We start from the raw sequence: 25,556 nt of genomic DNA on the forward strand, positions 1-25,556 counted from the left end.
AATCAACATTACCATTATTAACATTGTATTTATACATTCCCTATATGCAGAACACCAGGAAAACAGTTAATCTGAAATGTTTGCAATTTGTACAGAGACTAGAAAAATGTGTAGACATATGGATGACCTTTAAAGTCACTCAGAAACAGTACAGTATCATAAAATGCTAAAGAGTGTAAGTAGATATCACCAGTGATAGCCATTGGTGATACTTAATAAAAACAAACAAAGATGTTAAGCCTAATACCCTTCTGAAACTGTAGACTGAAATTATATTTCTGGTTTAAATGTGTAATTCTTAGTTTGTAGTGAGACATTTTAGTATAATGTTTTTAAAGGAATTATGATTGAGTAGTTTTTGTTATCCTTTCAGTCCATGGAATAATAGTACTGTGTTTGTGAGCTACTTATTTGACATCTACATTTCTCTAAAAGTTTACTAAATTAGACATGTTACATTAATCACTCATTAAATGTAACCAAGCAGTTTTTCAATCCCAAAGGCATATTTAGAGGTCATAGAAAAAATAGGTGTTTCTCTAGACAGGCTGTGTGTGAATGAAAAGGAATCCAGCTTTTGCAGAGTAGTTTCCTCTGGCAAGAGATAGGTGTTTCCAGGAGTAACATCTTCGCCAGGAAAAGAAAACAACAGCCCGTGTTTACTGGCATGGGCCAAGACCACTCCCAGACAACACAGGCTTTTGTATCAAGGTCATATCATTAAAAGAGGGAGAGGGAAATGTTAATCATGCCAGAGTCACCATCTCTGCTGCTTTGTAACAGGAAAAGTAAACGTGTCCCGGGTTTACATTCTTTCCTTCAGCTAAGAGAGATGGGTCTATATAATCCATGCCCAGGGCATTGAGTGAAATGTTTAATAGAATTAGACATTTTTATAATGACTCACACTTTTAACGCAAGAATGCATCACAATATATGCGGTCACAGCATGATACCAGTGCGTGGAAAGCCATTTGAAGAAGTCTCGCCACCTCCGCTGGGTGCGTGACTCAGCAGAGGCTGACTGTGATGAAGGGAACGGAGCCACAGCAAAAGTCAGGCGCATGACAGATCCCTCAGCATTCATGAATGCCCCTGGGAGTTCACAGTGTACTGTCAACAAGGAAGCTTTGCAGCCCAGTAAATCAAATCATATTGCACCCAGAGAGCTGCTCCTGCACACTGGGAATCAGCAGATTTCCCCTGCTAGAGCTGTAGGGGGAAGGGCAGGGGGGCAGGCTCCACCCCTCTGAGATCGGAACAGTTTTCTATAACCCTCCTTAGACTGTTTCTGCTAGCTGCTTAGCTCTAGGTTTTCGCTCTCCAGAATGCCTGTGTAATCTAATAAACTGAATACACAACACAAAATGTTGAAAACACTAGAAAGCTTGCAAGTAGGGGGCTCTGCATAATTCTCACATTCTAAGATTTAAATCTACATGCAGTGCAGACATGACATTATCACCAGTGCCTTGAAAATGTGAAGATAGTGGTTTCTGAATGAGATTACCAGTGCTTTAACTCTACAAGTAACCAAAAATGCCTGTAGCTTGATGAAGAGACATTTAAAAGTTATAAACAGTGGCAAATATTTAAAATGGCTAGAAAAGTAATTATGTAATTCTATGTATAAATCATTTATACACATTTTGCATGAAACTTGATGCTTAATTGAGAGATAATACTCATTAATGACCTTCCTAGGTTTAGATACAAAGCGACTATTACATTGAAATTATATGGAAAATGTTGAGGAGTTATGTTATTCATATTCCTTGTTGAAAAAAATATGCAATTTTAAAAGAACTATTTAGAACCAAACGTGTTGGGGTGCTCTGAGATTCTTCAATTAAAAAACAATGCTCAAACCTTCCCAGGGATGCTTTTTTGGACAATTTTATACACCGATGTAGTCCACTGTTAGATATTTAATAAGGATTTGGGTTATGTTTTTCAGAGGAAGACACTCAGATAACACATTGTTCTAAGTCAGGAAGTCAGTGACTCATTTCACTTTAACGTGACTAAAGTTGTCTTTAAATACAATGAGTAAACTCTGAGAGGACCTGAAAAGATGAAACTATATGAAATTATAGTTTCCTTCCTGCTCCTCATAGACACACATATACAAAGTTCACTGATGGGCTCAGTGGTGTTTTTTAAATATTTCCATATTCATGTTTTACTGTCCTAACTTCAGTTTCACTAAGCACACAGTTTCACAGTGTCAATCCTCAGTTTGATCATTCTTTACATAGTGCTACAAGTCATTACAATGGGCTAAGAGTGCTCAGAGCAGTCTCTTTTCCAAACAGCTGATCGAGTCCATGTTACAAAAAGCTGTAATAATGCTTAATACAGCCATCATTACTTTTTTAATACAAATACATCTATCCATCTCAAAGTGGGTAAAATGATGTCCAGATGGCATCAGTTTCCATTCAGAGGGGTACAATTTCAGTGGCAAAGTTTCTGTCTGTCAAGGCTGGCAAGGTAGCACCATAGTCACTGCAGCATGATGTCCTTGAGGTTCTCCTGGAGGATGGTGTCTTTGACGGCATGGAAGACAAAGCGAATATTCTCTGTGTCGATGGCTGTGGTGAAGTGGTGGAAAAGGGGCTTGCTGCGGTTCCGCCGCTTGCGGTTGAAGCACTGCACCAGATAGGTCTTCACATCCTCCAGGCGGCGCGGGTCACCACGGAAGTCGGGGAAGTACTTGCTTATGCTGACCTTGGCCACCTTCTCCACCAGCAGGTCCATCTTGTTGAGGAACAGGATGATGGAAACGTTGGAGAAGAGCTTGTTGTTGACGATGGTCTCAAAGACGTTCATGGACTCCACCAGGCGGTTGGTGCGGCGGTCCTCCATCAGAACCTGGTCGTACTCACTGGAGGAGACCATGAAGAGGATGGAGGTGATGCTGTCAAAGCACTGGAACCACTTCTGCCTCTGTGAGCGCTGCCCGCCCACGTCCACCATCTTGAAGGGGATCTTCTTGATGATGAAGTCATGTTCCACGATGCCTTTGGTAGCCTTCCTGGCCAGGAGGATGTCTTGACGGCTTGGGACATAATTCTTTTTAAAATACAAAGAAAAATAATTTAGCAAAAAAGGATTTAGTTAGTAATATTATTACATTAAAATTAGAAATAATGAACAAATAAATAATAGTTCAGCCAAAGTATCATTATACAGTATTCTTTTTAAAGAGATTGCAGGAAAACAGGCTAAAACCACATCACAAAATAGTCCACGCAGGGCTACATATTCTGAACCTATGGAATGAATACGTTGGTTGAGATATGCTACCCGCAGAAGTAATGTCCATCATGAATCTTAGCCCTTCTGCTAGCAGACCCTTGTAATCATGATAATATCTGTAATACTGTGGGCAAAATTCTGCTAGCCTCTCAGTGTTCTCTTGGTGGTCCCTTGGCCAGTTGTAGCACATAAATTTACACTTTACAAGACCTCGGCACTTTAACACTACAGCAAGACGAGATGGTCTTCCATGTAATTTCCATTAAAAAAGCCTCTCACATGACTCTTTTGGCATCAGGCTTGGTTTCCAATAAACAATAAACATCCAGCCCTCTTGCTTTTTAGCACTCATCCGAGACATGTTTTCTTAGCCAAGCTCTTGGCAACCCCAAGTCACAGTGACTAATCCTATTCACCAGTACACCATGAGAGGGCAAAGCTCTTCTTGGTCGTGCAGAGCCTACCACCCTGTTACTGCCATTCCGCCTAGTTGTGAAACAATCAGTACTACTACTGCTACATTAACAACAGGATTTGATGCTTCATTGGGGCCACCTAAACACAATGTATTTAATCACCTCAAAGTAATCAGATCTAAGATGAGATCCTGGTGGTGTCCATAAGTCATGGACTACAAATCCATAAATGTTTTCATTTGGATGTAAAAGGCAACTTGTCCCAAGCAGTGGACATACATAAAATGGCAGAATGATAATTTTGCTGATAGAAATTTTCAAATCAGAGAGCAGGATCTTTGTTAAATCCTAAGGAGAGGTCATCAGACAAAGGTGCTTTTGGAAGAGTAGTATAAATGATCCACCATAACACAGTTTAGTAGGAGATTGTGAAACAACTAAGAAGCAACTATTTTAAAAGTGTCATGACTCACCAGTTGCCCAATCCGATCCAAGTTGTCCAGGAAATACTTCACTGATTCACTCTATTAAAAAAAAGGAAAGTCACATGGTGCATTTTACAGCGCACGGCAGAATAGAGCATGTAAAACTGTTTAGATTTTTGGTTGTTTAGTTTTTGGCAGTTGCAGTTCAGTCTCATGTCATAATTTCACTAGCTGAAGCCAATTCATTCCCACATTTTACTAAAGCGATTGACTTTTGATATGGGGCAAAGCAAGGCAAGTTTATTTGTATAGCCATTTTCATTCACAGTGGCAATGTAAGTGTTTTACAGAGAAATAGAAGCAAATAATAAAGTTATTTACATCCTGAGATGTATGATCTTCAGTTATGTTTTTGCACAAACACCCCCCACCCCACCCCCCCAAGCCAAACAAACAAACAATCAAAACAGTTCAAGAACAATGGTTAACCAAAAGCAGCATGCATACACAGAAACAAGTTAAAATAATAGTCGTTCTTTCATTGTCCTTTATTTGCTAAACTCTCCTTTAAAATTCTCAGTAAAACAGAAAGAGTACATAATCAGGCATCCTAGAGCTGTTCTAATTTGGGAATGGAAAGTCTGGAACTAACAGGATGTTCCTATCTTTGTCTGAGAATAAGTCCAAATCCTCCACCAGCACAGTGCCCATCAGCAGAGGCTGGAATGAGAAGGCCCAAACATAAATGGACAAAGTACACCACCCCTTGAAGTGAGAATTGCTAAGCACGCTTCACTAGCATCTCATGCAGTGAAAAAGGCAGCATAAAAGGAATGTTTGGAATGAAATGTAAAACGGTTCTCTTAGATCTTCCTTGTAGCATGTTAACAGTTGGTTAAGTAGCACTTTTAAAATGGTTATGGTTTTCAGTTATTCTGTTTCTACATTACAGAACTTTATAACATATATAACTCAAATTAATCTTAAATGAAAACAGAAGGTTACTGTGAGACTGAGTGGCAATTAAATTGTATACCACTATCACAATAAATTGATACGTCTTCCTTTTGCAGTCATCACTGTGTCTCTGACGCTCTGATAGTTATGGTTTATAAAAAACAAAGGTTAAAGGTCCAGAGCATTAAAAAAGGCTGTGTGAAGAGACGTCTGAACAGTCTGTTCACACAGATAGCAGTCAGAACACTTCCAGCACTGGTATATTCCAAGAATCAATTAAACCTGTTGTACTCATAAGCTCTTATCTAGTGATAATTCAATTCTGTTGCTCAAGTCTGAGGTTTCCACAATTTTTTCACTATTTTTTGTTCAGAACGACATTAGACATTTGCCACAAATAAACAGAATTTCCAGAATTGGGCAAATACACAACCCTAATGAAATGAGTGCTGAGTCTTATTTCCTGACTTTTTTCTATTGAATGTGCTTTTGTGCTTTGGGTGGTAGATGTTCTGGCCTTGGAATTTCACTAGGCATTGTCTACGAGAGCCAGTTGTGTCCTGTAATGTGTGGGTGTGTGTGTGGGTGTGTGTGTGCGCGCACGTGCATATGTCACACACTGGCCGGTGTCCTGGGTCATACTCCCAACAGGAAACAGCTGTGGATGAAAACAGAGGATTGGCAGAACAGCGCCGCCCCTCTGTCATAGGCTGGGCCCACACCCCAACTTCACACGGACACATACATGCACACACACATGCAAACACTCCACCATCACCAGGGCCTAGTGCAACACATGCAGGATATCACGCATATATCTGAGAGCAGTGCCTGTTTATCAATTGCTCTTATCAGTTGCTCCTTGAAACGCACACGGAGAATAGAATCAGAGGGGCTGTCGACAGACGGTCACACCACAGAGTTGTGTTAGAGTTGAGGTCAAAGCCCACCAGTGCACTGGGTGGAGAGGGCTGTGACTCCCATTTGCTCCTCCCTTCAGCGATATAGTGACAACGAGAAGCACCACAAAGGGAGTTATGTCCAAACAGCTTGGAACACATTAAACTGTTCCTCCACATCATGAGAGATGGAAACAGAGAGAGAGAGAACCATACAAAGCACTCCAAGCTCCTCCTCCACCCTGTCTCCCTGGACTGACCTGGGCCTGGACATCATGCCTCATGTGTGGGAAAGAACGTGGCCATGGACGGTCCACAGATGGCAGCTGTAGCCTAGTGTGTATGACCTACGCCTACTGAGTGTTCCAGGAAGGACTGAAGGGGGAGGGCCCTTCAAGTCAAGAGGAGGTGGAAGCCTTGACCCCTCCCACCCCCACAGTGATCTGTATTGCTGTAGTTTATTCTGACCCCTTCAAGATAAACAGGGCACGGAGTGTCCATTGAAATGCAATCCAATTAAAAGTCCTCCCCCATGACCCACACAGCCTATATACAGACCTGTCTTGATGCCGCAAGACAGCTGGAGGGAAAAGGCTTTGAAGCAAACATATTCAGCACTCTGGAAAAAAATGAACAGTGAGGTTTCATGACTAAGATGAGAGTAAAATCCTCATTTTCACAATCTCAGTTTCAGTCATACACAGTGCCAGCTGTTTTTCGGGAAAATGAAAAACATATTTGAGATGCAGGGAATTTACAGTTCAAATAATGTGTACATCTTGCTGGACTTTCACAAGTCATTTGACAATAATATATCACTAGGGTGCTATCCCATCTGAATCACATCCAATTCTCATACAAGGACACCAATAAAAAACCTAACTTCAAGTCCACCATTAGGATATATCCCATCCAGTTCTCTGGACTTGAAACAAAATTTTATAGACTCGAACAGTCTTCGCAGACCAATAATAGTTTTGCTGGCCACAACTTCAAATAACTTTATAATCTTTTCAAAATATGGCAGTGATTGGCCAACTGAAAGCTCTCCTTTGTGGCCTGGTCCAGAGAGCAAGGCAGCGTCTCTTTTGTAGTGGCAATGTCTGCTTCTGATAGAATGTAAATAATCTTCATGCAAAAAAAAAAAAAACATGACTTGATTTCCCAACTCTTTGGAGAGAGATTAATTGTTTGTCTTGGACAGAAGAGGAGAAGACCTATTAATCCCCTACACAGAGTTCACCAGGCACCTTAACCAGAGCGTCTAGCACTGCAGGCCCATCCAACTGTGTTGACTTTGCTGTAACTGGAAACCCTGGGCTTTGATCTTTCCTGGATAGTCTTGTGCTGTGTTTTTCCAATGGCAGACCAGTAGAAAGAAAATAGATGAGTATTGAGGAGTTCTTCAAACATATCTGGGACTTGCACAATGTCTGAAACATGTAAACAATCGCATAGGAAATGTTACTGGTGTAACAATCATGTCAGCACCATGTACCCAAATATTAGATATAAGCAAGAATCACAAATTGTTATTGTGAATGAAAGGAAAGACACTTAAAGCTGCAACTGGGATTTTCTGATAGAGTGTGAGTTACAGAGTTACATCTAACTCACCTGCACCATTCTAGTCCTAATGGTGGCAGCATCCCCTAATCCAATACTTCTCATCTTAAATGTGCCATGGCAAGTTTGTTTGTATTAACAGAAATCTCTGTTCATTTAACACTGAATTTATTTGTAGCCAATTTGCATTTCCCAATTATGTCTTTGCATGTCAGTGTTGAAGGGAAGAAGTTAACATCTCTCATTCATGTTTTCTGCCACATCCTTGTTGAGGTACAGGGCTGACAGGAACAGACTCTCAGGAGACAGCTCAAAGTGCTCATATCCACTACATGATCATGCAGACAAGCAGCTTGACTGTCAGGCATGTACATTCGATCAGCTGCATCCCCCTTGGACTGCATCCTCCACTACAGCTGAAGCACACAGCTGGTGAGTAAGAGATGGGTGAGCATGCCCATCCAGGATGCCTTGGTCAGGCAGGGTTATGCTCCAGCAGTGTTCCAGGCTGACAGGTGTGCCTGCTTTCCTGTCTCACTGCCACTGTCTTTCATGCAGGTCTCATCTGCCCTGGAGTGCCAATGGCCCCTTGACAGGGCATCAGAAGCTCAGACAGTTGTGTGTGGCCCTCTCAGCTCCAGGACCCAGCATCACCATAAAGAGCAGTGGCACATGGCACAGCATTACCAGAGGAAAAGACATAACACTCATCTTCAGTGGCACCATCTCATCCCCTTCGCCTAATGCAAGCATGCTCAGCTTTGCACCTGGAGATCTACTGCCCTGCAGATTTAACTCCAACATGTCTAGCTCCAATATCCACATCCTACTGAAGGTCTTGATTAAATGGGTCAGGTGTGCAAGGTGACAGGTGGAGCAAAACGGCAGGCTGTTAGATTTCCAGGAATGGGACTAGGTATGCCTGGACTAAAGCATGAATGACATTGACCTACAGTGACTCATACACTAACCAGATGTGTGTCGGAGGAGACATCCATACCAGACAGCGTTTGTGGAATGTCTGTGACTTGTGTCAGCATCTATCACTGGCCAACAAAGTCCAGAATGAGTTACGAACTAATCACAGCCCCCCAACCCCCCGACCCGCCAGAGGCTCTAAGATGTCCTCTCATTTGTAATCCAGAGGCTCTAAGATGTCCTCTCATTTGTAATCAAGCTGGAGAAGTATGTGTTGGCAAAGACCAACCAGGGATATGGCCTGTGTCAGACTGTGCTGTCCCTGTAGAGCACTGTAGGTGACCCACCTGACTCCCCCTGCTATTGTGCCTGCACTGGCCAGATTCTCCACCTCAATCTTAGCCTGGGCCCTGACAGTGGCCCCTGTGGGGCATTAACTGCAGACAGGCCTGGAAACAAATCATCGACGGCTGGAACAAAATACCGGCGAGAGACAGAGAGAGCGAGCAAATGAGAGAAAAAACAGAGCAAAAACAACAACGATGGATGAAGTTTTTGACAAAAGCGAAACATCCAAGGACACGGCTGCCTGCAAAAACTCAATCTTCCTCTTTTGCTCAGTGCTCCACAGTCTTGGAACTTATGCTGAGAAAACAACCCATTTGCCATCTCCACCAGCGCTTTTAACTAAATATCAATCACTAATCCTCTTGCTTTATCCCCAGATGCTTTTCAACAGACATGAAAGGAGCAGTAAAGTAGGGCCCAAGGTTTGATGGAGGCAGAGCCAGGAATCATGGGGACAGCCTCCATGGGTCCTAAGTAATCCTGAGTAATCCTGAGTCCTGAGTAATCTTGAGTCCTGAGTAAACATGAGTAATGCAATCTCAAAAACTCTGGAATGCAGACTTCGATTAAGTGCATGTCGTCCCATAAAAAGGAAGGCACAAGTCAGAGGCAATTTTACAATCTGTTTTACAATTACTGCAGCTCAGTGATGCCGGATGTTTTTTACTTTACAATTATTTATTCATTTACTTTGTGATATTGTATAGTTTATATTTTATTGTTCATCCTTATTTTGTTGTACATTTTTACTTCCATCTCTAATTGTCATCCTTATTCGCTTTGCTCTCAATATTTTTGTATAGCAACCCTGGGTATCTTAAATGGTACTTATAAATACATTTGTACTACTACTACTACTACTACTACTACTACTACTGTAGATTAAGTCTGAACTACGGGGTAACAAAACAAAGCTAAACTATTCCAAATAAATATCCAGATAAATCTCAAAGCACCTAGTCTTTGGCCAAGTGCCTCTTACAAGGAACGGAAGCAATTGAGAGCACACAGGCAGTGTCAGCCAGGGCATCTTCATGCTGAAAACCACAAAGCTGATCATTTTTGGCCCCTGTATGACAGAAGGGCAGTGCAGACTGCAATCATAGTTATGGTAACACTTGATTTGGAGACTAATGATATAACCATGGCAGCAAAATGTCCAGGCCTGCTGTTAGCCTCCTGTACTACCCTGTCTGTGAGGCACTGTTATGTTCCATAAGCACTAGAAAAGGATTAGGAAAGGCTATGGGAAATAAGAGAAAAACCATTGAACATAACATATAAACCATCAAGCAGCAATCTGATACCTTCAGTTGAAATAAACATGGCTAATCATTTTCCCTAACTCATTGGCTTCCTCTGTAAGCTGCCCTGAGACAAGTTATCCAGGCCAAAGTCAACACAAGTTCTACATCCTTTACACGCATTCACTCAACATTAAAACATCAATCCTGTTTACATTTTAGCCAAGGTATTTAAACAAATAATGCCCCAAAAGCAGCTAGACAAATTGCACCCAGATTAAGTTTGGTAATTAACTGTGACTCCCCATGACCCCTGCATGACCCTCGCATCTGGGCTCCTTTCTGTTTAACACTGTAATGGCAGCTCCAGAGAGAGAGAAACAGTGGCTTGTGGTCAGCCACAGCTGAGGGAGGCTGGCTCAGCTGGATAAAAACGTCTGGCTCTTTTCCGGGGTGGAGCAGTTCTCCTCTCCCTGACCTTGTGCTTCCTTAGAGGTGGAGAAGCAACAATGGGACATTATTTACAGTGGCTTCAGTCACGAGAGAAAGGCAAGGAACTGGCAAGGGACGGCCCCTCAGCCCCTAGAAGTTTAAGATTCTCCGCTTACTGCTTATTACACACACACACAAACACACACACACACACACACACACACACACACACACACACACACTGATGGATTTCCTTTAATTACAGAGTGTGTTAAAACCCGGCTGCTATTGACTCCGTATGCTCTGCTCCAGTGGTCAGTAATAGTGCCACATCCTCCAGAGAGGAATACAAACAAAGTTCAATACGCCCTGCATATTGACACAAGTGTGATGGCTTCGCAGAGCCAGCAGTGTGCGACGTTACACAACAGCTCATCAGAAAAACAAGGCAATCTGTGCAACAGTGACCAGTGACAGCTACCCACGGGGGACGGAGGGCTTCGCCGCAAACATGGCAACAACAGCACGGAAGGAGCAAGGCTGGCAGGAGCACCAGTGTCCCATTAGACTGGCTTCCTGGCAGGAGTATGGCCTCTCCAGGGCACTTCTGGGCTGGCCACCAGGGCCCAGAGCTACAGCTCCTTTGGAATGCAAGCTCCACTGCTTATCGCTCTGCTCCGCAGAGGAGTGTCGACTTCCTGCTGCAGGCCACCGCTCACAGCTTGATCTGTACACAAACACACCCTCCTGCTGGATGCGTTCTTTCTGTTTACTTTGGATCATCCACCTAACCAGATCAAACAGGTCACACTTTTGCAGAGTGAGAGAGAAAAAGAGAGAAAGCAGAGTGAGAGAAGGAGAGAGAGAGAAAAAAGAGAGACCAATAAAGAGAAAAGTTAATCAGTTTTAGTATGGATACTAGGAGGCAATTAAATCTATCACACCTCACTTTTCCTGAGCATCAGGAGCAAGTGTGATATCTTGGCACATCGGGAGATTCAAAGTGATTCTTTTGAAACCAGCCTTTATCTAATATATAAGGGGATGTCTACAGGCACTCTGCTCATCTTCAGTTGTGAAGAATTTCCTATGCATCCCCTCATCATCGATCTCTTCACTGGAAAGCTGGATAATGCTCAGCTGTGGGGTGATGGAGGGGAATCCATCTTGGGGTTGCATGGTGAAAAAGCACTTGGAGGAACTCGATTCCTTCCTGTGCTTAGTGAGGTTGATGAAAACTTCAAGAATGAAAACTTCTGCTTCCCTGTGTTCCTACGTTAGCATCTGTCCTGAGAGAAAGTTTACATGTTTTTCAGAATTCTATAGATAGCCATTTAGTGAGCTGGGCCTCTCACACTACAAGCCAACACCATCAGCCACAACACTGAGTGACCGTAATCCTTTTTGGATTGTCCCTCTGTTTGAGCTATGCCCTCACACTCTCTTTACACACTCTGACAAAGGGCGGCCCATTCAGTTGTTCCCCAGTGTTTCACTCTCTGGCTCTCTCTCTCTCTCCTCCTCACCATCTCTGTCTTCACAGTTGCTTTCACTGGTGAAAGTGTGTTCCTCTGTGGCCAAGATGGCCTCCTCCCACTGAAACCCAGCTGGGTCAGTATACTTAAACTACATTTACCAGGAAAAAGACTGACACTCCACAAACATATCTTTACCTTTTAAAACCTGAATGGGGCATAAAATGCCAAGACATGAGTGAAGTTCAGTGCAACAATTCCAGTCATCACTACCTGTTAAGGGAGGTAGAGAACAAATAGCACTAGTAAGACAAGCAAATGCTGATGAATTAGAGGTCCCAGGTAAAATCATCAACTTACTGATTGTGTCTTTTAATCCTATGAATCACCTAAAGGAGAGCATTAAGTGGCCCATGACTAATACAGCTATGAGGAAGGAAAGAAGAGATCACTCCTTCTGTAAAAAATAAAATCAAAAGTAATCTGTAAAAAGGAATAGTTTCTTTCCCAGTGCAAGCTGTTATCAGATCAGTAATGTAGGTTTATGCTGCTAGGAGGCATTTAAATTAATTATTAGTCATGAAATATCGGAAATCTTGACATGCACGATCATAAATGTCCAGAGCCAAAAGAATGTCTGGGGATGTGCAACTGCCAGTGCAGGCAAAACTTGACCATTAGCACTTACAAAACTTCCCAGAAGAGCCTTTACAACAATCATACATTGTATTATCACACTAGAAACAATCATTCCACTGTATTATCACACTAGAAAAAATAACTAATTTTTATACTGGATATTAACAGTAAACCATTTTTAAGCATGTGTACCCAAGCAAAAACCAAGCTTCTCACAAGTCTGCACCATGGCTACATGCCAAAGTGGTTTTCTGGAGGCGGCCATGTCAAATTTCAACAAAGCAGCATTACAGACTTCCTGCCCGTGAACTCCCCAAAGCCTTTAAGCAAAGCTGCATTCACATCCAATCACAACATGACCAGAATGCCTTTCCTGCTAATACCAAGCTAATGATTTTGGCTGGCTAACTGAGAATAAATGACATCTGTTTGGAAGGGTCTTTCACATCTTAGTGACAAGCCTCTATTGTTCTGAGGCTATTTTAATTCTAGAATTGAGCTGTCTAGAATTTGAATTTCCATCATGAATAAAAGGGAAAAGACTTGGCCTTCTGAACCACACCAAGAGAAGCCACACATCCTTAATTAGCAGTCAAGAGAATAATTCCAAGAATTATAAATCTTGCACTCCCATATTGCTAGCAAATGTTGTACTAAATCCTAAACCTCCCTCAACTCATAACACGTGGTGCACCTTATCAGTAGACCTTGAGGTAATGGTGTAAGAAGTCAGAATGCGGTCCAGGTCAGGTTACGCATAGGCAGAGCGTCAGTTCCCACACCCTCATGGCCTGTGCCAGTGCTTACTCTAGTGGGGATTTACTGATGGACTCCAGCTAAGCCTTCTGTATGCTGCAGGACTTCCTCCAGCCAACAATAATGCTCTCTGGATGCAGGGGTGGAGGCCAGGCCAAGTCCTTCATGGAGAGAGGAGCTGCTTTCCCCTTATACAGTCTATCTAATGCCAGCTCCCAGCTGACTGGCCAGTTCTGCTGACTGGTTTTAGAACATATGGGACTTATAGGGTGCTGCTCCAGGATTGTAGTAGGCCATTGTTCTTCAGACCCCTGCAACCACCCTGCCAGCCTCCAGCTTTCTGCACAAGCAGGATAACACAAAGATGTGTCCATCCAGAAGGTAGAGTCTGAGCTGCATGGCAATGGCACATCAGGGAGTGGCCATGTCAAGCAAAGGAAAACACCAGTGTCCACACAAACATGGCCTTGTCTGCGAGAACGGTGCAGGAAACCCAAAGAACAGAACCGACGGTCTCTGCTCCAGCTGACAAAAGGGATGTGAGCTCAGTGTGCCGACAGCCTGACTGACTGACCACGGTAACATCCTCCCACTCACTATGACCCCAGACGTTCCAATAACAAGAACCCCCTCACACTACATAGAGGACAATAGAACTGGAGCAAGCAGCCTCTGACCCAGCTGCCCAGCTCCACGGTGCGCCTTTCAGAGGCTCAGCACATTCACGCAAGTCACATTATGTATATAATAACTTTGACCATTGTATATGGATACAAAGAACAGGGAAACAAAAGCCTGCTTTTTTCCCTGGGGTCATAATATGAAATAGAAAAAAAAAAAAATCCAGTACATCTAACAATAAATTTCCTGGCAAATGTATGCTAGAATGAATTTATACACTTATCTCTTTTCAAGCTTGATTTGAAGCTAGACAGAAAACTAATATGGTTTAATGGGCTAGTAAATCAAATACTTATACACGTATACACTCCTATACCAGCTGCAAGATGAAGAATAGAGTGGTTCTTCATGTCACTCTGAGAAGGTTCTGTCAAAGTAGCAGAAGAGAGAGGCTGAGTGATTAACAGCAGCACCTAATTCTGGTCTGTCTGAAGATTAAGATTAAGGGCAAATTCTTTTATCTGATGGAGATGTTCTCACACATCAAGGGCTGTCTGAATTGATTTTGTATGTAACAGATTTGACTGAGCAGTGGGGATGATAAAGATGAATGTATTGGTGAGGGGGACAGGAAGTGATTAGAGGAGAAGCATTCTACAACATTTCTCTAATACCAGTTTGTGTCTTTCCATCAAAGTGTGGCTCTACCAATTCTTTTCCCTCCTCTGTAAGGCTTCGATCTGCATATCTGGGTCATCTTATGGAAATCCATACATTGGTGTCATGCTCCCAGAAAGCAGTACCAAGCAAATAAGATCTCTGTCCTCACTTGAGACAGACTTTTTGTCAACAGGTGGGCTTTGTTTGAGAACCCTGACTACAAAGATCATTTAACTTTGTGGACAACTGAGCTCTTGGCTTTTTTTCCTTCTTGGCCTTCATTCTGCTCCACTGACCTAGTTTGGCAGTGGTGAATAGTTCATAATTATCTGCGAGACATTTGGAGGGCCAGGCATAGGGCATGCACCCCTCCAGCGCCAGGCACAGCAGTTTAAGACTCTGAAGACCCTCATCTCAGCCTAATCAAGCAGCTTTTTGTGCACTGAACATGGAACACATCAATTAGTCAGGCTTCTCCCTGCTTTTTGCACTATGCACTTTTAATTAAGGATAGTAGCACATGGTTTTAATAGTTTCCCCCCCCCCCAAATCTTTTTTTTCCAAAAAGTGTGGCACCTTACATTTATAGTGCTTCCTCTTTGGCTACCATTGAAATCCTTCCATTTAGTCTGTGCACAAACAATGTTTCCTTTATTAGTGACATTTGTCTCTATCAGATTTATTGTTTTATAATTTGCCACTAAAGACCACAATTAAGGAAACATATTTCCCCTCATTTTTCAGGGCATAAAAATGGTTTTACCCCCAATATTTACAATGTTCATCCAAAGCAAAAACAAAACATATTTAACCAGGTTTCTGCTCTGTGAAAATCAATGCATGAATTTGAAGGTGCTGGTATGTCCATTTCTTTAGCAGTGAACTGAGTATCAGGAAAACTTGGCTGACAATTTCCACATGCATTCCCCTAACATTACCTCTTAGGCATAAGAAGGCTACTGTTGAATGTTCTGGAAACATCAATTGTGCCTGAATGTTTATAGCATGTTTTTTCCTTTTTGTACAGCACTGTACAAAATGGTTTAAGAACAAAAACATTCTGGGAACATTTATAATGGCCAGTTGCACTTTAAAAATATGCTAAAAGGATGCTCAAAAAACAATGCAAGCAGAATGCTTATCAGTAAAAACTTAAGAACTTTTATCAAGGATATGGAATGTTATATGAATGTTCCATTAACATTATGTTCAGGATGTTTCCCCCATTTTTGTGAGAACCTTCCCTGTTAGCTCTGAACCTGCTGATGTTTTTAAATAACAGAGAGAAGTTATAAGTGTTTGATTTTTCCTTCTATAACTGTTTTTTTTCCTTCAAATAAACTGTTTGCACAGACAGTTCATGACACACCCTCAGTCACCCATTCATGTTATTGAACACACTCTCCTAGACTAAACATGAAGGTTTGAGACACTCCCATATGCAGGCTCAGAGGGTATGGCTTGTCAGACCCTGGGCCCTCTGATGAAGCACACTCACCAGTTGGAACTCGCTCCTACGCCCATATGCCTGCTGAATGCCTGAGTCGCCCCACAGTGCCTGCAAGGCGGGCACGTATAGCTGGAAGGTGCAGGGCTCCACCGGTGAGCCCGCCTTGTTCTCGAATGACATCACAAACATGCCATGCTTCTCGTTCTCCGAGTTCTGCCAGGGAACTCCCAGCTTGTCCCGGGCATCCACCAGAACTCGCATGCCCTGAAAGAAAGCAGTAAAGGACAAATAAAAGAGGCAGAATTTCATATACATTAGCTATCGATTAGTCATGACCGCTCATCGATGACACACCTCTCAGATAGTAGTCCTGGCCTAAGATATAAAACATGAATTGATAATGACTTTGGCTCCACTGTTAGTTTGCCATAGGTTAGAGAAAATGAACTTTTGAGTGTAGGTTTAAATGAACTAAAACATAAAACTAAACATAAATGAACTTTTTAGTGTAGGTTTAACTTACAGAAACTTCACTGAGGTTATTCATTTGGAAGCATGAACAATACCTGTTATGAAAGCAAATCAGAACTAAAAGTCTAAATAAATAAAGTGTAAGCCAAAAAGTGCAGACTAATCTAGCATTTCTTGTCTGTATGGAAAACACAGGCTGAAACAAGGCTTTTCTGAGCCAGCAAGAAGAGTCTCCACTGACGCCTCTGGGGGTAAGGGAATTCAATGAAGCTAGAATTCATAGATGAGGATCCTCTGTCCCATCCAAACACAACATGTAGCACGAGCAGTGCTGTAGGACCCTCCACTAAAGTATGGAGTCTGGAACCCCAGAATTATCAAGAGGCCTTCACGTGGAACTTTAAGCCATGCACTCCTCTCAATTATAATTGTATCACCATCCAACTAGGCCATTTTTTCCAGAACTGAAGCTCTCTTAGGTGACATACTAGATCAACATCCACATGTTAAAAGTCCCACAAGGAGGTCTCTATTTCTTTTCTTTATTTCCTCCTTTTATTTTGCTAGGCTACATCAACAAGAGTGTCGCTTCGATATGCCTGGTGCAGCTGTATGGGATGGTAATTAGAGCTCTGTGCCAGTTCATGTCTGGGAAGCGGAAAAGTGCTTTGAGTACTACAAAGGGATCTGCTTCAGCAAACACCCGGCAGAATACGTCCCACACACACCCAAGTCACCGCGGGCTAATGGGGCAGGGCGTGATGTCTGCTGAGCCCTTTATTCCATCCACATGGGTGAGGGATCTGCCTAATAACATACAAGGGGTGCACTGTCAAACATATAATCCAGGAGGGAGCTACAGGAAATGAATGTGGAACAGGGCCTGCTGGGTTTGGTTGTCCATGTAACTCCCCTACACCTGGCCTTAACATCCTCTTGGTCACTCAGCAGTTTACCACTAAAGTAAACAGTTGCTCATGCCTAAGACCTGCCTACCAACACTGTTTAATGCTCATAATAGAGATGGCACTGATACCATGTATCAGGTCAGGTCAGAAAAGCCAGACATATATAAGGGGAAAAAAATTAAGGAAACCAATTTGATAGCAACAAATCCAGTCTGGAAATAGTTCTGCAGTGCTTTGCAGCAATGCTATGCAGGTAACATGATAACAGCAAGGTTCATTTGACCACAGTTGTTTATACACAGCTACGGAGTTTAACTGTAGAGTTTTCTTCATATTAAATAATTAAAGCTATGTTCATTGCTCAAATGTAAATATCCAGACACTTGCACACATGATGACCTGCACTGCTATCATATAAGGTTAGCCTAGGGTGGGGGAACAGGTTATCTGCCTTCTATTGAGAGCATTTAAACAAGACAAAATAGTGTCTTGGCACTGTTCACCACCACGGATCCATGACCAACAGTGAATTATTTATTTACAATTCTTTAAAAAAACAAAAACAAATGATGTTTCAAGTTTGGCTGTGAAGTAAAAGAAAGTTCAGGATTAAGGAAATGAGACAGCAACAGAAAGCTGACAAACAGCTGGAGAGGAGAAAGAATAAATAGTAAAGCAAAGCACTACTTCATGAAGTTAATTACTTTATTATGTCAGTGTATTCAATCCATATGTGCATTTATGTGTGTGCCTGGGGTAAGTACAGTACAGCTGAGAACCAAGCAGGTGATGACCAAGGTAATAAATAACATCTCACTGAGATGCTGTATGACAATGGAAGGGATTTTTTTTTTATTTGTCATTTCCATGCATATCTTTAAAGATATAGTATATATAAATACAATATATCTTACACAAAAAAGAAATCTCCAACAATCTAAATTTCATCCACACAACTGGACCACAGCTCACAGTGTTTTTTAATGGAAATAGTGTTTTTTAATGGAAAAAAATATTGGTTTGGTATCAATATCGTGTGATATTCAAATACAAAATTTCAATATCAGATCAGTACAGAAAAACTGGTATTGTGCCATATCTAGCTCTTAATGATGAGCTTGGACAAGGCCCTGTCAACTGTCATGGCATCTTCCTGTAGGAGACTCTCTGTCTCTCTCTCTGGCTCTATTTGGACAGCCAAGAGGCTCCCCCAATCCCAAACCCATCCATTTCTGACCCCTCACCTCTTTCCAGCAAGCATAATCTGGGAAAGGATGCGTCCCCTCTCCTCATGGGCTGCCCCCCACCAATATAGACAGAGAGGAGAGAGCTAGTGGGAAACTGAAATAATGAGAGAGAGAGAGAGAGAGAGAGAGAGAGAGAGAGAGAGAGAGAGAGAGAGAGAGAAGGCTGAATTATCACACCATAGAGGTCAATATCTCCTCAAATTCTGGCTTGCTCCCAAAAATAGCTCCAGAACCCACCAAAACCTCACTTAACCACAAGGAGAGCTCCTAGTGTTTCTGTGAACGCTCAACAAAACAAGACTCCACCACTTGTTTTGAATGGCGGCGTGCAAGTTGACTTTTAGGCTGCATTTGAAAAACTCCACTAGGACATTACAGCCACATCCCTCCATTCCACTCACATCATAAAAGCCCACACTAGACACCATGTAATGTGCTGTATCAAGCAGTCTTTATTGCTCCTTGGCAAAGCGGGGATTCCCCAGAGAGTAGCAGACATACAAAGATGTGTGCCATGTCCAACGACCACTGACACTCTCTGGAGGCCCCTTAAAAGAGCCGGAGCCGGAGCCGGAGCCGGAGGAAAGGGTCGTCCACATATCTGATTAGCGTTACAACATATCAGTAGCTGTAATTTGGGCCACAACGTATTTGTGCAGTGTAAGCAGATGGTGAGACCCAGCAACTGCTCTCAGTCTTCCTGCTACTGATCAACCACAGCTTTAAACCATGACTCCTCACCCGTCAACAAGCTGCTGACACAGAAGGTGGCTTTGGCCCCGAAGCATAGGATTTATCACACCGGAAGATGGGCTCACAATACATCGCTCCCAGTGGTCACCCAGTAAACCACTTACTGCACACTCCCACCAGATTCTCAGAAACGGGAGCGGAATGCAGTCCTCTCTAGGTTAGGCTGGTTTCTGTAACACTGCAGTGGGTCACTCAGTCAACAAGTTTCAGTGGTTATCAGTTCCTCAAAGACCACTGAATTCAGTACAAGTTCATCACAGAGTTGAGAGCCCAACAGTGATTCTTTGAGTACTCTGTTCATGCTGAAAAAAGGCAGAGAAACTTGCCCAGCCTACCCTCTGGGGTTTCTGATTCCATTGCCGTCACCATTTCTCCAGACGTGCTGAAAGCCGATGATGCCCATTGTCCACTCACTCATTCACTCACACGCATTCACCTCAGAACGTCTCAAAAACATGACATTCCCAGTCTGAGTTACATGCCAAAAATATTTTCTCAGGCTTGTAGCAAACAGAGGAAGTGTAGCCCTGCCAGTTATCCAGCCTTGCACAGAAGAGCACAGAGATGAAGAGCAGCTTTGCGATATGATCGTATTCTATCTTAGAGAGAAGAGGGAGAGGGGTGAGGGACTAAACTGAGGTTAGATCTAATCAACAAGCAGATAACAGTCAGTGTCAGGTCACTCTTTAGTAGACCCCAATAAAAGAACTTCCTGCAGAGCCTCAGAAGGGCCTCACCCAGGGAGCGGACACATGACATCTGATAGGGATGCGTTTCCCGATATAACACAAGAGTCATTTCTAAAACTTTATGAGCCAAAAATGAAAAAACGAAGTAAAGAACCCTGCACAGATAATGCCTGGACCATGACACAGAATGCTGTTTAGAATAGTTGAGGATGTTTTATTGGCCTGCAGGAACATCTCCAAAGTCTCAATGGAAAGAAGAGTGATAATGTCTGAAATCCCAGGTGGTTTGGTAGAATCAGAGAAGGGAGAGAGAGAGAGAGAGAGAGAGAGAGAGAGAGAGAGAGAGAGAGAGAGTGTATGTGTATGTGTGTGTGTGTGTGAGAGAGAGAGAGAGAGAGAGAGAGAGAGAGAGAGAGAGAGAGAGAGAGAGACAGAAACAAAGAAAGATTGGACATTTGCCTGTCTAATGTAGCTGAACTGAAGATAAGGATATCTACAAAACCTCTAATAAGCTGGTCAGCATGTAGGTTTCACTCATGCCATAACTACCCTGCAGGCCTGTCTGTTCAAACATTCTACTTTAGCATACAGTCAGGAGCACAACTGCAACATGGAAAACATGGTACAGGGGGTTTTCATAGTTGACTCTCTGGCACTCAACCATGTCTCGTTGGCATCAGGAACAGCCCTCAGCAAGGGTAGGTGTAGGACGATAATAAACAGACAAGGGGGAATGATGAAACCATTAAATAGCTTTATTTGGAGCATCCTGTGTGTGTGTATGTGCGTGTGTGTGTGTGTGTGTGTGTGTGTGTGTGTGTGTGTGTGTGTGTGTGTGTGTGTATGTATGTATGTATGTATGTGAGGGCACTGTGGAGAGACATTTCCTCTAGCTCTATAGCTGAACGCGCTGGTACTGATAGGCTGCTGGGACTATCAGCGTGGACTCATCCCAGGATGACCTTGTCTAGAGCACCGGCACAGATGGCCCCCCTCCTTCCACCCATACTCAGAAGCCCACATGGCCTCATGCAGCACCTCACACCTAAGAAAGGGCTTTCTCCATTCCTGCACATTAATCTACAGAAACTGTTTACCTTAATGAGGAAGCCTTTGTTTGACTCATTTTAGCCTACAGTCCTGGATAGTATCAGCCAGTGCTTTCTCTCTCACAAACAGGGACCTAGAACAATTTTCTGACAGCTATTAGCTGTTTATACATTGAGGTGAGCCCATGGTGAAGATCACTTTTGCATGGATATGGACAGGATCACTAGTATATTACCAGTGTTCAAAGCTTTATTTTGGTACCACTGAACACTTTAGAGAAGTCAGAGAACCATGTAGACAGTGCCAACATTCAGTCTGGTGTGTATCCCCAATTCACAGATGGGATGTTAATAATTCTGACAAATTCTTAAGTCTGTCCTGTGGGGTATTAGGCATATAATAGAACAAAAAATGCACAGAAAACACACACAGTGCATGGAGACTGGCAGGGCTACGAAGCACAGAAACACATTCATTGTCCTCCTTTGAGCCCTACTGAAAGCCTCTTCCCTCCACTAGTGTCGCTCACCTACTGAAAGTGAACCAGCATGACCGCAGCACACCTGCGCTCACTGGCCGGATCCCAGGATCCTTTCCACAGAGCTAGTTCTCAGTTGCAGACCTCCATTTCTGGATCCACCCTGGATGTGCAAGGGCTATCATGGTCACGTTCCACAGAGTCATCCATTTCACGTGCCCCATTCTGGCCAAGGTAATGTTAACACTAACATGCTAAGGCTAATGTTAACACATCCAGGGCTATAGAGATCAGAAGGCTATGGTATATGACTTGGCACTATACTGCTGACACTGGACCGTTTGGCTTATATGGTAAGCAGCCACCAGAGTAAAGACACAGATCTGCTTCGTCCTCAAAGTTATGGATGAGATAACAAAACCAGGGCTATATCCCCATTGAGAGAAGCAGAAGCATAATCTTCCAGAGAAAGGTTATTCTTTGTGCCACATGTACCACATGTACCACATGGACATGTTTTTTCTCAAAATTGATCAAATAGATAATAAAAGACAATTTTACTCAATATTTTACTCAATAAGACAACTTCAATATTTTGCCACTCCAACGTATGAATGGTGAAGAGCAAAGGACACATCTGTTAAGACAACCGCTCAGAATGCACACAAGGCCAAGTCAGACAACATGAAGTTGGCATCAGATCAGTGCTCTCCCATGAATCATTCTCTGTCACGCTGATGGAAAAGAAGGGAACATCTGCCCCACTATCGTTAACTACCAGTGGAAGACTAGAGGACTCTAGACTAGAGGACACATTGATCTGACTGACAAGTGAACAGCAGCTGTAGGAGTGAGTCGGGGGGGGATGTGTGAATGTGAGGAAATGCAAGAGACATGCTCAAAGAATTCAAAGCACAAAGCTATTTTTTTCTGCTAATTACAAGAGCAGGGATTCCTTTATCCCCTCCCTTTCAGCAAGGGTAAATGTGAATGTGGAAAACAGAATATCTCTATTACACAAATCATACAGTTGGGGCCTCTTATTCTATATCTCGATTTCCTCCCAACTGCCTACACACACACACACTTTTTTTTACCCTTCCCGTTACTATAGACAGTGAGTCAGTCTCTGTTGTTAAACACAAAAGCATTTTGAGCAGCACACACTCACAGGGGAAAAGACCCAGCAATAATACCATCAGCTCATGGGACAGGCAGACAACTAAAACCAGCATTACTGTGACTAACAGGACACACTTGGGCATGGAGATTAGACTGACAAATGTGTGAAAATGTGCTTACATTAGACAGCTGCCTCCACCAACCTGACCCATCATGCTATAATCAGCTCCTTTCAGTCAACTTAGACCATGAAGAAAAGAGAGAGAGAGAGAGAGAGAGAGAGAGAGAGAGAGAGAGAGAGAGAGAGAGAGAGAGAGAGAGACTACACTCCTGCATCATTTGAATTATTTGAGTTATTTGAGTTATTGATTGCTGATTTATCAAAACAAAATTTTAACCTTAACTGAAAACCTAACTTGCATTGTGGCTATATAAATCATAATGCATGGTCCATTAAGGTCTAAAAAAATGTTTTTTTAGACCACTTCACATCAAGCAATAATTAGTTACAAGTAGGGACTTTGTGCACTTTTGTTAGCTGACAACAGGTCTAAAGTAAGGCCTGTCTCTGGAAGCTATCTTGGAAATGGCAAATCCGTTCCAGCAAGGAACTTTGGAAGGTTCAATGAAATGAGTTAGCTAGGCACATTTCATAAACACAACCTATCTATCTACAATGGACTTGTGACATGGGCATACTTAGCACATTACTTCCCCAGGATGCTGTCAGGACTTATCTATTATATAGCCTCTAAGGTCAACACTCATACAAAGGGGAGGACGGGGATGTCTGGAAAGTTACATTACTTAACATAAGATGTACAAGAGGAATTATTTTCAAAGAGAAACATTTTAAAAACCTTATACAAAACTGATAAAAACTTACCTTGATTATATTCTCAAAGATGGTATCCCTAAAATCCAGTAGTGCTTTCTGGTCGAACTCCTTACCGTGGATAATCCTCATTTGTTTCAGAAAAGTTGACTTGCCGCTTTCTCCGGCTCCAAGCAACAGTATCTTTACTAAACGACGGATTGACCGTCTCTCGCGTGCAAGCATAGCATCGATTTCACGACTCCTTCGTTTTGCCTCTCGTTCATGGTTCACGTCTCGATCTTGGACTCGATCTTTGCTGTTACTCCTCTCATGGCTGGCTTCGGCAGGGAGCAAACACCGGCTGAGGGTGCGCACCACGCCAGCCATAGTTTTCAATTAGATAAAAACGATCAGTTTAAGCTACCACCTCCTATTCATTAATGTTGTGTCGTTATCTTCTTTTTCTGAGAGCTTCACAGACCTGGTGAAGGCAATGACCTTTGAATCTACTTGTCATCCATAGCACAGCGCAAAACATTTGTCTCAACTACAATCTACCCACTGCATGTCAAGACAATACTGAGAAACTCAGCTAAATAGAAAAAAAAAAGAAGAATACACGCAAAAACACCAGATCTAAAAATTATAGAAATATTATTCAAAACACTGATGAGAGGCGTAAAATGTTTTCGCAAAACCACAGCTATGAATCTGAACAACAAACGTTTACACTGGTATCAGTATGCCTCTCAAACAGAACTGTTCACAGAAATGACTCCAAAATAACTCCCCCATTAATTATAATTGTTTCCGGTAAAGGTATTTTCTTTACCTTTCCTATCTTCCAGATAACGTTTACCAAACAAGACTAGCTTTCTGATTTCCCAAAGTTAGCATTCGGGGCGTGAGACCGTCCATCCATTCTTCAGCGCTCAAACTTTGTACGACAAGCCCCCTGCCTCAGTCGTGCTTGGGACCTGTTAATGTATACATACGCAGGCCTTTAGGGGGCGTCCGTGTTCATCGACAAGGAGAAGGCAAGCATCAAGCAAACGAGGCTGTTTCAGAGCAGGAGTGCCCCTTGCTGTCCCCCGTGCTCGGATCGGACAGTAGCACTCTGTAAACATTTCTCAGTGAAAACAACGGCGGACAGTTGTTGACTAATCTCCACATTAAATAACTGTGGGGAGTATGTGAAAATGAAGAAAAAGTTATATAAAGTTATAATAACCGTATGTATTACATGTATCATAATAATTATTATACTTTTTGTAATATATAAAATAGTAATTGTTATACCATTGTATATTGTTATAACATTGTATGTTTTCATTGTAATAGTATCATGACAAGCACACAGATCCAGAAGAGGGAGATGCTTAACATGAGCGTTTAGTTTGGCAATCCAATAATCAAAGACAGATTTAATTTAGCTGCTCTTTCAATAGAGGGCAGTGTTAGACTGTGCTCATGTTCTTCCGCACCTCTCAAAAGCCTTTCTTTTCATACTGATTCTTTATAAAGAGATTAATTCATACAGCCATCAACAAAAGGCATTGTTTAATGTCTTAAGCAAAATGATTCTGAAACAGCTTTCCAATACAGTGGTAAATGAGAATGGAACGCCCGTGGGGTTTTAATTTGTGTCACATTTCCCACAGTCATCTCATATTATCATTGAGTTGTACAGATGCAATACTGAAAATTCAGCTTCTCAGCATACAGTACAAAACTCTGTCAAAAGAGCCCTGAATTTAAAAAGTGAATGCTAAAAGAGCAAGATATGTGTAGTTGACCCCATTCCATTAAAATATATCTTTAAATCCACTTTAGCATACAAAAGAGTTAGCTAAATCCCCCCCCCCCCCCCCCCCCCACACACACACAACTGCCTACCAAATAGATTATTAGGTAGCATTTATATGTTAGAAAACAAGTATTTTAGGATTACTGG

At 42.4% G+C, this 25,556-nt stretch overlaps 1 protein-coding gene across 2 annotated transcripts; it reads right to left on the reverse strand.

Moving 5' to 3' along the window:
• Positions 1-1,788: 1,788 nt before the first annotated feature.
• gna12a (guanine nucleotide binding protein (G protein) alpha 12a) lies at positions 1,789-24,549 on the reverse strand. 2 transcript variants are annotated; one of them, XM_027016300.2, is made up of 5 exons: positions 24,435-24,549; positions 23,672-24,083; positions 16,116-16,331; positions 4,151-4,201; positions 1,789-3,075 (listed from the first exon to the last, which is right to left on the reverse strand). In XM_027016300.2, exons 2-5 carry the CDS (start codon positions 23,987-23,989, stop codon positions 2,506-2,508), a joined length of 1,155 nt encoding a protein of 384 aa, XP_026872101.2. In that variant the 5' UTR covers positions 23,990-24,083; positions 24,435-24,549; the 3' UTR covers positions 1,789-2,505. The 2 variants fall into 2 exon arrangements, with proteins under 2 accessions (XP_026872101.2, XP_026872917.2); XM_027017116.2 differs by lacking the exon at positions 23,672-24,083.
• Between the last annotated feature and the right edge of the window lie 1,007 nt (positions 24,550-25,556).

Source organism: Electrophorus electricus, chromosome 8, assembly GCF_013358815.1.
Source record: "Electrophorus electricus isolate fEleEle1 chromosome 8, fEleEle1.pri, whole genome shotgun sequence".
NCBI lineage: Eukaryota > Metazoa > Chordata > Actinopteri > Gymnotiformes > Gymnotidae > Electrophorus > Electrophorus electricus.